Raw genomic sequence first — 13,029 nt, forward strand, 5'->3', positions numbered from 1 at the left:
CTCCGGCTTTGCCAAGCAGCGAGAGGCAAAGGAGACAGGCTGGACGATAGGGTTTCTTATCGCCACACGAAACTGAGAATAACTTTATAAGGAATAGAACAACCCAACATTGAGCTTAAAAGCCAGTTTGGGACTGCTCCATCCTTCAAAAATCACCTCCACTCCACCAAATTCACTTTGAAGCGGATCTACCCAAGAGTTGCAACTACACCAAAGAGCGGTGGATTATGTTTGGCTTGCAGCTAGCTCCAGCTTCAAAGAATGAAAAGTTCGACAGGAAATGACTAATTTTAAGGAAAAAACGAAGAAGTGTCCACTTACTGGCGGAAATGTGGGGTAATTTTCCCCCAAGTCCACGAGGAACTTCAAACTAGACTTTTTGGAGCACCCCTTCAGGTGCTTCACGAAAAATACGAAGTTGAACCCCATATTCGAGTTTTTGTATGGAGCAGGATATCATGGGGCTACCCTGTTTGGTTTGTGATTTTGAGAGCAGAGAGGGGGTCGGGTGTTCCTCCATGAAACCTAGGGACGAGTGGTAGCAGGAGTCAACCACCTCCATCGTCGAGAGCATCCTCGATGCGACTGATCCTTGCTGGAAGAAAGGCATTCGATCCATGCTCCTGCTTGCATGTTGGGAAATCTGGCAGGAGCGCAACAGCTACACGTTCAAAAACAAGATGCCCTCCCCAGCCCACATCATCAAGGCCATCCACGATACAATCCAATTGTGGCGACTATCGGGAGCGAAATGCCTGTCGAGCCCCTTCGGGGACATAGTGTGAGAAATATCCCATAGTGTAAAGTCCATTCTGCACCCGAGCTCATATGCTCCCGCATGAACAGTAAAATCAAAAAAAAAATCAAAAAATTCCAAAAAAAAATTTAAAGAAACATTGACAAAAGTTCTAAGTGCCTGCAAAAATTCATCATGAAATCACATTCCTGTAAGGCGTGGCAAAAAAACAAATTCTGTGCTTCAAAATGCGTTTGAAAGTAGCTTTTATTGTTTTTGTTTTTTTTTTGCCACGCCTTCTAGGAATGTGATTTCATGACGAATTTTTGCAGGCACTTAGAACTTTTGTCAATGTTTCTCTCAAAAAAATTTGAAACTTTTTGAAATTTATTTCGATTTTACTGTTCACCCGAGCTCGGGTGCAGATTAGCCGCGTCCGGTATTTATTTATTTTTCTTTTTACCCTGATCCTAGGATCACCCCCTTTGTCACTAAGGCCAGCAACGCCCTGATATTCCAGAAAATTTACCTATGCTGTTGATGCAAACGTATATCACCAGTACACGCTACAATATGATAGCTGATATGGAGTGTCCATCAATGCATTTATGGCAATGGAAAGATATTTCTAGTTTTTTACTTGTTCAGACAAATAATGCAAATATGATAATGATTTGTAATGGACGCCTGCACCATGATGTGAAGCCATCAAATCAAATGTCAACTTGTATACGTATTAATGAGATGTTAAATCGGAGAAAAGCAAACATAGTAGACATAGCTGATGCCTTGGCTACAATCTATGGCTCGTCTTGCATCAGACACTGCAACACGGGATGTACTATGCCTGGTTCGTCGAGTCTACTATGATCCAGACATTGTCAGGTCTCGATGGTCATTGCTCGGCAATTCTGTTGTACCATATGATCTGACCACCAGTTCATCCGATCAGTTTTTTGGGAACTCAAAACCCAAATATAAATAATAAGCATGTCTAATGGCAATGTGATACACCACAGCTCTCCAACAGCATAACAAAAGATTCAGAAAACTGAAAAGTGGCGAGCAAACATGAGAAAACTCCTGACATATCATCTGTAGCGATCACGTTCACGCTCGGTGCCGCGCTCCCAGCTTCTCTCGTTGCCACGGTCTCTGCCCCTGTCCCTCCCCCTTTCCTTCTCGCGGTCTCTGCTCCTGCTTCGGCTACGGCGCCGCTCTCTTCCATGAGAACCTCTGTCTCTGTTCCTGCTTTCCCTTTCATCGTAGTCGTCCCTGCCCTGATCTCTGCTCCTCTCTCGGCCTTCTCTCTCAGTGGAACCTACAGTAGCAAAATCACCAGCTTATGTACAGGACATGCAAAATGGAAATTGTCCAACTCTAGTCCCAGTATTACAGAATTTGAAGTGCTTCAATAACCTACGGAACTAACACACGACTTGATCAAAAGAAAAGGTCTTCAAGGCGAAGAAAAAGAGCAGATATTACCACGGTGCTCGACTTCCCATCCAGCACGTCCAGACCCAGGAAGAGTTGGTGCACTCTCAGTTTGATGTGATTTAGCACGGAACTTCTTTTTGAGGTTACCAAATTCATCATACATTTCTCCATCATCCTACAAAAAGAACGTTTCACATGGAAACCCAATATCACGACACAAATACAATAATTAATACAAAAGAAAGCATCCTACCTCCTCAGCTTCTTTCCGGCGCCTCCGTACTTCTTCCAGTTCTTCTTCATCAAGTTCTTTAAAGCCGCCACCCCGGCCACCTCTGCAAAGAAAATAATTGACAAGAAAAGTCGTAAGACACAAATATGTACCTTCAATGTAAGTAATCAGAAACAAAGCCACCCAATACAAAGCTGCTTAGCTTTGACCATCACATGTGGCACCCAGCTGTGGGTGCGTCATAACAGTGTGGACACTACTGCCACAATGGGCATCAGATTGGTAAGGGATGCACGATGCGACTTAACGGAAATTGAATTCACAACAGGTTCAATACAAATAATTTTTAACATGCAATATGTAGTACCTCACACCACCTTCATTGTGACCTGGCCTAGAGGTGTTACAGACATTACATTTGGTCCGCTTTGCCCAGTTTACATTGCCACACCTGAAACACACATAGGAAATAGGTTCCACATCAGATACAGCCTTATAGAACAGGACAAAACAGTGTGCTTCTATTACTAAAGAACTTTAATCGGTCCAAAAGACTACAAAGAGGGCATCTTCCTTGCGAGGTTTATAAAATACTTGTGAGACAATGGATAATAGCAATTACAATATGATGAAGCAAACTTAGCCTGTAACAAGAATCATACAACATGTGATACCATCCTAATATCATTTGCCACCAAAAACAGCGACCTACTTTTTAAAATTGTAAGATGGGTACAGGCAGGCAGGCAGCACCCAGGTAAAACATACTCCATGTTTCATGAAATATAAGGCACATAAACGATGTCCTAAGTCAAATGACCAAGTTGAAAAAATATCAACATCTGAAATACCAAATCGATAGATATCAATATTTCTTTTTCTGTACTACTCAAAGTCAAACCTTTTTTAAACGACTTAGGACCTCACATTTTGGGAAGGAGGGAGTACAGATGGAAGTGCAAGGACAAAGTAGAGACTAAGGAGACATATCAAAGTAATGGAATAAAAATTATTTAGATGTACTTACATCGTACATGGCCAATCATTAGGACCAAACAGCCCAGGAGGACCACCAACAGCAGCAGCAGCACGACTGCCTCTTGCATCATCACTACCACGGCCTCTACCCCTACCACCACCACCACCTGATCCACTAACACCAGCAGGGCGAGAGGCTCCACAACGATTACAAACACCACGGAAGGCAAAATTTACATTGCCGCAGCTGAAAGAAGAAATCATATAAGAAAGGATAGACTACATAGTAAAGACCATACTAGTCAGCAACAAAAGACAAGTTGCTCACCAATCGTAACAGACCTTGTATTTGGACACATCCAATCTCCATCTTGCTGCCAAGCTTTTGCTGGACCATCACCACGTCCTCTACCTCTGCCTGATCCATTATCCAATTCATCTTGTCCAACAATCTCAGCATCGACGCTCACATTGGTGAAGTTATCAACCGTATCTTTGTTTTTTGACTCAGCTATGTGAACCTGGATGATGCTTCCATGGAAATCCTTATTATTGAACCATTCCACAGCAGCTGAAGCAGCATGGGGATCTTCATATGTGACAGTTGCATCACCCTTTGGTTCATTTGTAACTTTGTCCCTGTATATCCAAATCTTTGGATGGCCAGTCCTTTTGTCCTTCTGTTGAGATATGACAAGAAGAAATGACAAATCTATCATGAAATGGAAGTAAACAAGACCATTCAAGAACTTGCATGTGGTTGCGAAAATGTTACCTGGTAAGACCCATACCTTTAGCAACCCTATGGTGCCAAAATATTCAGCCAACATGGTCTCATCAGTTCCAGGAGGCAGATTGCATACATAAATAGAGCCATTTGGGGGTCCTCGTGACATATATCCAGCCATCTGTAACACAAAGGTCAGCTGTGGATGATCAGTGCAATTCCTCAAAGCATGTTTTTCGAAACAACATCACAAGCACAAAAGTGCAAATGCCAAAACTAGCAACGAGAATAACAGAGTAGGCCGGCGAGTAAAACAGGAAGAAGATAAGAAGGAGGATAAGCCATGGATTAACATGTCATAAGCTTGCAAAAAGGCTACACGTAATGTTAAGTGACTGTTCAGCATGGTGAACTTAAGTGTCGAACAACCTTCCATTATTGTTCGAATTCAGTTTGAGGGGGGCTGCTTTGCACACAACAGGTAAACATGAAGGCATTCTTAGTCGCAAAAATTGACACGTAACTTATTGATTTGTGATGTTACAGCATTTCAGCAGAAAACTTGGAGAGGATAAATACTCCATCACCATTTCAAGATGGATGCACATCAAGAGCTACCAATTTGACATGTCTACTTATCAGCGGTAAATGCAATGGCAATTTCAAATATATTTAACCAGCCGTACAAAGGATGGGCCCAAAATACAGTTCAAAGTTAACAGCAACAGATCTCTTTTTAGCGCAACATTCAGACAACAAGCAGCTGAAAAATTAGTCGGGCAGCCGAAGACTAACACGGAGCATCATAACGCCGTGATTAAAACTGGATCACAGTCTAGGTCCTCGATAAAAATTTGACCGGCGTCAGAAATCCAACGGGTCACACACGCGAGTGGCAAGCATAGGACGTAACTAGAACCCCATCGCTGAGGCAGGAATCCCGTAAATTTCCTCACCGCGCGACAAACAGCAGTGAGCGGGAGGGGGCGGCGGAGCTTTACCTAGTCCAGGATGAGCCGAGGCGGACAGCGCGTACCGAGAGTGTGCGAGGAGGGCCGTGCGCCTCGTGCTCTGCCGACGAGAACACGGCGGCGGCCACGTGGGTGAGGAGCCGCGGCGGCGCTAGGTTTGGGCGGATCTCGGCGCTCTCTGCGTGCTTGGGGATGACGTTTCGTGCGCGATGGGCAGACGCAATTAGGGCGAGGGCAAGGCAGGCTGAGCTGCTGGGCCTCCTGGGCTGTCAACGAATTATAAGTTGGGCAGTAAAGAAGTGGGCTAAATTCGGTTGGATCAACTTTTTTTTTGAATCCCTAAAAAAACCTTTTTTTTAGGGAAGGCCATCATGGCTAGCTTTATTGAAACTCAAATAGGGTTACATCGTTCGTGAGCACACTGATAACAAAATCAGGGGGCTCATCTATCCAAGTAGAAGAATTCTTATTACAAAAACTATGGTTTGCTAGTACATGAGCCGCTTTATTAGCAGTTCTAGAACAATGCTCAAACATGACCTTCCCAATCATGGACACTAGATCCACACACTCTGCAAAAATTGATGAAGCTCCATCTCACCATTGCGTTCTCCCACTGCAAAACTCAATTACTTGTGAAGCATCTGATTCTGCCTCCAATCGATTAAAACCAAGGGAATTTGCAAGCTCCAAACCATTTGTTGTAGGGTGGAACCCTAGATGGAGATCTTTCACAAATTGGAGGGAAATCCCCAAGAACACGAAGAACACAAGAGAGGGAAAACACTCAAAATTGACTAGATCCAATCACACATATGCTAGATCCAAGAACACACAAGAGGTCACAATGATCCAAGACAACAAAGGAAAGATACAAGGTACTAGTTCATCTCAATCCTATGAGGAAAGAGGTCTTCATGATCCTATGATGGGGATCCTTCCCAAGTTGGGGGCTTGATATCCACTAGGGATCTTCTCCTAGGAGGCCTTGATCTCCTAGAGGAGTGGGTACAAGGAGCAAAGCTCACATAATCATCTCATATCCTTTTCTATCCCTAGAAAGGAGGTGGAGGTGGTCTATTTATAGTCTAAGCCACGAAGGGGTAAGTGGGAAAGGGATACATGGGCCTCAGGCCCGATTCTGCGCGCAGGCAGGCGGTAGTACCGGACATCGGGCGGTAGTGGCGCTTGTAGGCGGTAGTACCGCTCGCTCTGGGTCTTCTTCCTCCTTCTCTTCCATGCTTCTCTCGCGGATGGTGTAGTTGTACACTTGTGCTTGCACTCCTCCTCCTCGTCCATGGTGTTTCGACAATACCTATGTATGCACACGAGAGGAGTGTCAAGTAGTATACCATCCTCGAAGGGGTCAAGTGAACACGCATAAAGGAGATGATTCACCTTTGTGTATGTGAAGTAGATGTCGCACGTGTCGCTTGCCGAACGGACTCTTGACATGGTGATGTCCGTAGGATGCTCCGCATCATCCCCTCCCCTTTGGGAAAGATCCGACCTCGGATCGAAAACCAAATCACCATGGGAAAGAGATGGCGTCACCGTGTAGGAGTGGACGCTCACCAAGTACTTGTCATCTTGAAGCTCGAAATGGGCACTCTCCAATGTCGCACCGTCTTGGGATTCCTTCAAAAGGAGCAAGGACAACAAACACTTGGAAAAACAAATGTGGTTAGCGTTAGTGCAAAACCAAGCATTCAAGCGGTGATTCACCCAACAAGTGTCGGCATCATGCAAAGCATATGGTGTGACAAGGGATTGTGTCATGGCATGTGAGCATATGAATTGAGCACAAGCAAAGATATCATGGGGACAAGCATGTAAATGTGAGGTAGAGATACGAATATGTTTGACAAGAGAATAAGCATCTACCTCAAGTTCATAGCAAGCATTCACAAATTGCTCAATGAAAGGTCTATGGTAGGCATAAGAATCATTCACGACACCAAATAAAATGAAGTGTCTAAACACATGGGTCAAGTGCAAGACAATCCGAGCATAACGTGCATAGGGTGTAGTGAAGATAGTATGGCACTCAACACAATAGAAAAAGCAATTGTTCATCATGCGTGAGGCAATCAAGTCAATCATGTGACAAGCAATGGGACATTGCATATGTGAAGAAGTGACATTGTTGCAACCAAACATATGATAGGAGCAAGTAATCCAAGAGTTGGATGCAACACACAAGGCATATATATCATGAGGCATGGGAATGTTGAAATGGCAAGCAAGATCTCTAACATGTGCGCAATCAAGTGGTCCAAGATGACCAAGAAGTCTAATTGAGCAAGCAACACAAGTAGTATGATCCATAATATCCAAGCTCATGGTTTGGGGGTTCTCAAAAGAGAATGATATCACCTTGAAAGCATGTCCTTGTGCGTCCTTCACAATGCCCAAACACAAGCAAAAGCGGTGTAGAAGCGCGTCATGGTAGAATGTATGAGGCTCACTCTCAAGAGCGCGAATGGTCAACTCACGTGACGTGGAAGTCGACACAAAGTCCAAGTATCCTACACATGCACACAACAAAGCAAAGAATATATGCGCATGGTAGATGAACACATCATCCATCATGATGGTTCTCTTCTCTTGCACATAACCAATAGAAACACAAGTGGATGAATAATATGATGCAACGATGGCCATATTCATGGCACTAGGTATATGGTGCAAAGAGGTAAGACAAGCATGCTTCACAAGAAATATGTCAAAATCTCCAAATATATGTGAGAATGCTACGGGGGCAAACTCATTATCAAGACTAAAGGCATAGTTGCACTCAATACATGGCAAATCTAGCATGAGAGAGGCAACATATGGAAATATATGGCAAGAAGCAATAACAATCATGTGCAAAACATGCAGATGGTTGTCATCAACCGTATGAAATGAGCATGTATGAATCATTGGTGATGCAACATAAGCAAGCATAGTAATCAAGTCGTGTAAACTAGTGGAGCGAAGATGCAACACACTAGAGGAAAGCATGGCAATCATGTCATGTGAGCAAATAATAGGCATAGACAATGCATATGACATGTCGCAAGCACGAACATAAAGCAAGATCATAGTATCATCATAGGCATGGGGCACAAAGCAAACATGGCAATAACAAGTGATATCTCCACCAAGCTTGCAAATACACATACAAGTACTAGAATCAAATCATGTGTAATGCAAAGCATGGGTCACAAATGCATGCCAAAGGCATAGGAATTAGCATATCATGCAAAGTGAACATGGCAATATGGGCATATAATAGGTAATGGACAATAACCCATAGCCAAGAGAGGTGATGTAGAAGAAATGCGCGAAGCCTTTGCGCGAAGAGAGCGGTGGGAAGGACAATCCATGGGATCCCAAGTCATCGTTGCTCTCTAGAGCTCATTTTGTCAACTCATGGGATTGTGAGGTTGACAAGTAAGCATGGGTACCTACACAACAAATACACAAGCGAAAGAAATTGTGTGTGTGGTAAATATACACATCATCCATCATGATGTGTATGTGTATGTGAGTGTTAGCACAAGATAAGCATCGCTCAAAGAAATTTTATGCATGGTATAAGAACATGTCATCCATCATGAAAGAATAGTTATTGTGTATAACATGATGGGGACACAAATTGAGAATGTAATTATATGACACACCAATAGCATGTTTATTCATGGGAAGCATATTGTGCACACAAGTATGAGGATCATGTAATGGATGGGATGAATCAAAATTTCCTAATATGTATGAGGAAACTATGGGGGTCTCCTCATGAGCAATAGTGGAAACATCATATTGAGAATATTGACAACATCCTAAACAATGCATATCCGAGGCTAGGTGGTCATGGCATGGCATATGAGATAAATAATGCGAAGGGAGCATATCAATATCATCACAAGAAAAACAAATGCCAATAACCAAGGGCTTGTCATCTATGCCATAAGTGCAAATTGGGTTTATTTTAATGGCATATGCATAGTTACTACGAAGAGATTGCAAATATGACATATGATTGATCTCATGCATAGCATATGACAAGTCAAGCGGGTTGTCAAACATGATGTGACCTAAAGAGTTGTCACAAGAAATCCTATGTAACATGGCATCACAACTAATAGACTCCACATGAGAATCATCATACTTATCATAAATGGGCAAATCATCACATGGGGAAACCATCCTAACATGAAGCATGTCAATAGGGGGATCAACATCATGCAAGCAATCAATGTTAAGAATGTTTACTAGTGGGACTAGAGCATCACCTTCACCTATGTTACCTTGTTCATTCCACTCAAGTGGTGTAGGTGAGGTGGGAAAGACCAAATGGTGGTCATCTTCATCTTTATGGAACCATGTGGGGGTGCATCATATTCCACCATGGCCATCGTCTTGTCCAAAGGAAGGACGAAGTCATCGCGAATTGGCGCGTCATCGTATATGGGACCTAGCACCAAATGAGAAGACACAATAGAGGTAGAGGTTAAGTTGTTAGAAATCGAAATGGCCTCACGTGCCCTATCAACTTCCTCACTCTCTCTATGTGGTGGTGGCTCACTCCCTCCCTCAAGGTAGGTGCACTCAGTGTCACATATGGTGAAGCCACTCAAATCACTCAAGTGGTGGTGGTGGTAACTCTCCTCACATGGGAATTGTGGCAGCTCATCATATATGGGGCTAGTGGTGAAGTCACTCCCACTCTCAATATGGTGACAAAAGTCACTCAAGTCATCATACATCACCGTGGTCGAAGGGAAAATCCCATGCTCAACCATCTCGTCGTCGTCGCCGTGGATGAAGGCCGAAGATGGCACATCATCTCTCTCCTCCATGACCGAAGGGAAAATCCGATGCTCGATCATCTCGTCACCGTCACCATGGAGGAAGGCCGATGTAGGCGTACTCGTCGGAGGTAGGCGAAGATGCCATACGTCCAAAGGCGAAGATGCCTTATTGACACTTGGCGAAGATGCCGAAGTGGTCGTAGTAGTCATAGCTCCGTCTTGGTGGTGCTTGTCTCGCGGTCTTCTCTTGTGCTCATGAAGTTTGGTCGTAGCTTGATGTAGAGCTTTTTGGGACTTGTAGGTGTACGCATCACGAGCATCTTCATCTTGATGGTGTTGTAGTGCTTGAGCTCGATGGCGTTCCGAAGATTTGCCACTTGAGCGTCGCCGCCTTGAAGATGACGAAGTGGAAGAAGACTTGTAGTTGGCCACCATGTCTCGTACTTAATCCCTTTGTTCGGCCAACTTGGTGTCGAGGTAGTCCCTTATCCTTGCTTCGTTTTGGCGAATGTCGATGGCGAGTCGCTCAATGCCTTGCATTGCTCGTTGTAGTCCGAAGTTGGACGTTTTGGTGATGTAGTTGTTCGCGTTGTCGTTGTCGTGGAGGACCGGAGATGAAATGCCTTGCCTATCCATCACAAGACTCGAGCAAATGTAAGTGGAAGAAAGGAAAGAACTAGACCAATGTACCTTGTCCAATGTTGAAGATGGATCAATGATCACTCAATAATGTAACAAGGAAATAGCACAATTGGTAATCTTGTCAATTCTCACACCTACACAAGTAAGGCTTATGGTGTAGCTCGGTGACGATAGTGGCACAAAAATTTGATGCAAAATGTTAGCAACAGTCAATAATGTTGGAAAAGATTCACAAATTCGCAAGTGAAACAAGTAGACCAATAGCAATATGTGGCACACCGAAACACACACACGGATAGATAAAATGGGGTCGTGCAACCAAGGAATGAGCACAAAATGTGGAATCCACGGAAAACGCTCGTGTTGCACAACTCAAGAGAGACGCTAGCACGATTGCTCAATAGGCGGATACGACACTTGTGCACAACCTAGAAGATGCAAAATGTATCAACTTTCTATCCCAAGTATTCTATATATGTATGATGTTCCGGTGTTTCGCACACGATGATCCAAGACGATCAATATGGTAGTATGGTATGCAATGTGGCGATGCTATGGCTCTTGCTCACAAGCTTCTTTTGCTCTCTTTTTGCTTAAAAGCTTATTCTCTTTTTTTTTGTATGGACACTTATGCGAAATGCACAAACCAAGATAGCAATTGTGTATATGCGGGAACAATCTTGTGGCACAAGGGATGATCTGATGATACCAAGATGATGCCAATATGATATGGTATGTATGCAATGGAAGGTATGGATCACTAATGTGCACAAGTAACGTTGCCGTCAATACACAATGGCTAGTCTCGATAGGCAAGTGACGCAAAATGGGCTAAGGGGTTAACAATGTAATGGCAAGAATGTACAATGATGGGATACCACGATACCAAGATGATATAGAGGTTACCGTTCTTGCTTACGGTTAGGGTGTCAAATTGGTGAAGTGGTCGATGTCGAAGACGACCTCGTGGCGATGATGAGTGGCGGTGTTCTTGATGTAGATACCAAGATGATGTAGACCCGTCCCTAAGTAGCCGAAACACCTTAGGAAACGGTAAAAACCGCAAACTCAAAATCTCAAATGACAAATGTCAAATGGTGGTAGCGGGAAAGCGGTGGTGGTTGCAGAAACTCAAATGTTTTTGAGACACAATGCGGAAGTGGAGGGTAAGGTGATGGACTATACACGGTGTCAGAGTTGAAGCAATGGTCCCTAAGTAGCCAAAACACCTTAGGAGACTCGAATCACAACTCAAACAACCTCAAATGCTATATGTAACAAAATGGGTTAGGTTGCGGTGGTCGGTGGTGGCTATGCGGATGATATGGTGGAGGGCCTAGGCAAACTTTCCAAATTTTGGAAACTTTTATGGAGTCAAATGGTGTTGGAACCTATCTAGATGGATGGGGGATGTCAATAGCTACTCAACGAGCTAAAGAATGCGAAAATCGGACTCCGGATGTGGAACTTATGGGCAAAACGGTGAAACTCGGAACACTGGAACTGGGAGGGGCGGAAGTACCGCTTGGAAGGGCAGTAGTACCGCTTGTAAGCGGTAGTACCGCTTGGGATGGGCTGTAGTACCGCTCGTGTCGGGATTTTTCGACAGTTTTGGGCTGAAATTGGCCTAGGCGGAAGTACCGCTCGGGAGGGCAGTAGTACCGCTCGTGTCGGGATTCTTCGCAGATCGAATCGGGGCGCGATTTTGGGGCGGAAATGGATAATTTCGGTGGCAAAATTTGACGAATTTCGTGGATGGAAGGTGGTGAAACTTGGGGAGATGCTAGATCCACTCGAAACCAAGCAAATCCATGGATCAAAATCAACAAAAACATCATCAAACCAACAAATCACAAAAAAAATTGGGGGCTATTTATGGTGGGGATTTTCGAAATTGGGGAAGAACACAACAAAATTAGGCTAGCAAACAAGAAGGGGGGCTCCAATTTCGTGAGAAACCATGGCTCATGATACCAAGATGTTGTAGGGTGGAACCCTAGATGGAGATCTTTCACAAATTGGAGGGGAAATCCCCAAGAACACGAAGAACACATGTAACACCCTGAGAATCATGCTACAGTAACCCCCTGTGATTAAGCTAATCATATTGCTAAACAGGGCTAGATCACATTTGAACCACACCCTTGTCAAACTCCTAGTTCAAACTTCAATTAAATTTAAAAGTGGAAAATAAAAGTTTTCAAAAATTCAAACAAAAATGTTCAGTGGGTTCTAAATAATACACTGGTAATTATGGTGGAGAAATCACATTTTTATAAAATGTCTAAATACTTTTAAATGAAATAAAACAAAAAAGGAAATAAACAAATAAGAGAAAACAGAAAACAAAACAGTCAAAAGAAAAAAAGAGCAGGCCTCCCCCCCCACTGGACCCGCGGCCCAAACCCCCCCGGCCCAAGCTGGGCCGCCACCCCCGCCCCGGCCCAGCCCACCTTCCCCCGCGTCCCCTTCCTGTTCCCCCGACCGGGTCGGAACAGGGGAGC

General features: G+C 44.0%; 1 protein-coding gene across 2 annotated transcripts; it reads right to left on the bottom strand.

The window, feature by feature from the left end:
* Window positions 1–1,622: 1,622 nt before the first annotated feature.
* Window positions 1,623–5,313, bottom strand: LOC123121150 (transcription initiation factor TFIID subunit 15). 2 transcript variants are annotated; one of them, XM_044541077.1, is made up of 8 exons: window positions 5,115–5,313; window positions 4,178–4,294; window positions 3,729–4,066; window positions 3,436–3,633; window positions 2,776–2,859; window positions 2,430–2,511; window positions 2,228–2,351; window positions 1,623–2,057 (listed from the first exon to the last, which is right to left on the bottom strand). In XM_044541077.1, the coding sequence occupies exons 2-8, from the start codon at window positions 4,292–4,294 to the stop codon at window positions 1,828–1,830; spliced, it is 1,173 nt and encodes a 390-aa protein (XP_044397012.1). In that variant the 5' UTR covers window positions 5,115–5,313; the 3' UTR covers window positions 1,623–1,827. The 2 variants fall into 2 exon arrangements, with proteins under 2 accessions (XP_044397012.1, XP_044397010.1); XM_044541075.1 differs by having other exon boundaries at window positions 2,225–2,351; window positions 5,115–5,308.
* Between the last annotated feature and the right edge of the window lie 7,716 nt (window positions 5,314–13,029).

Source organism: Triticum aestivum, chromosome 5D, assembly GCF_018294505.1.
Source record: "Triticum aestivum cultivar Chinese Spring chromosome 5D, IWGSC CS RefSeq v2.1, whole genome shotgun sequence".
NCBI lineage: Eukaryota > Viridiplantae > Streptophyta > Magnoliopsida > Poales > Poaceae > Triticum > Triticum aestivum.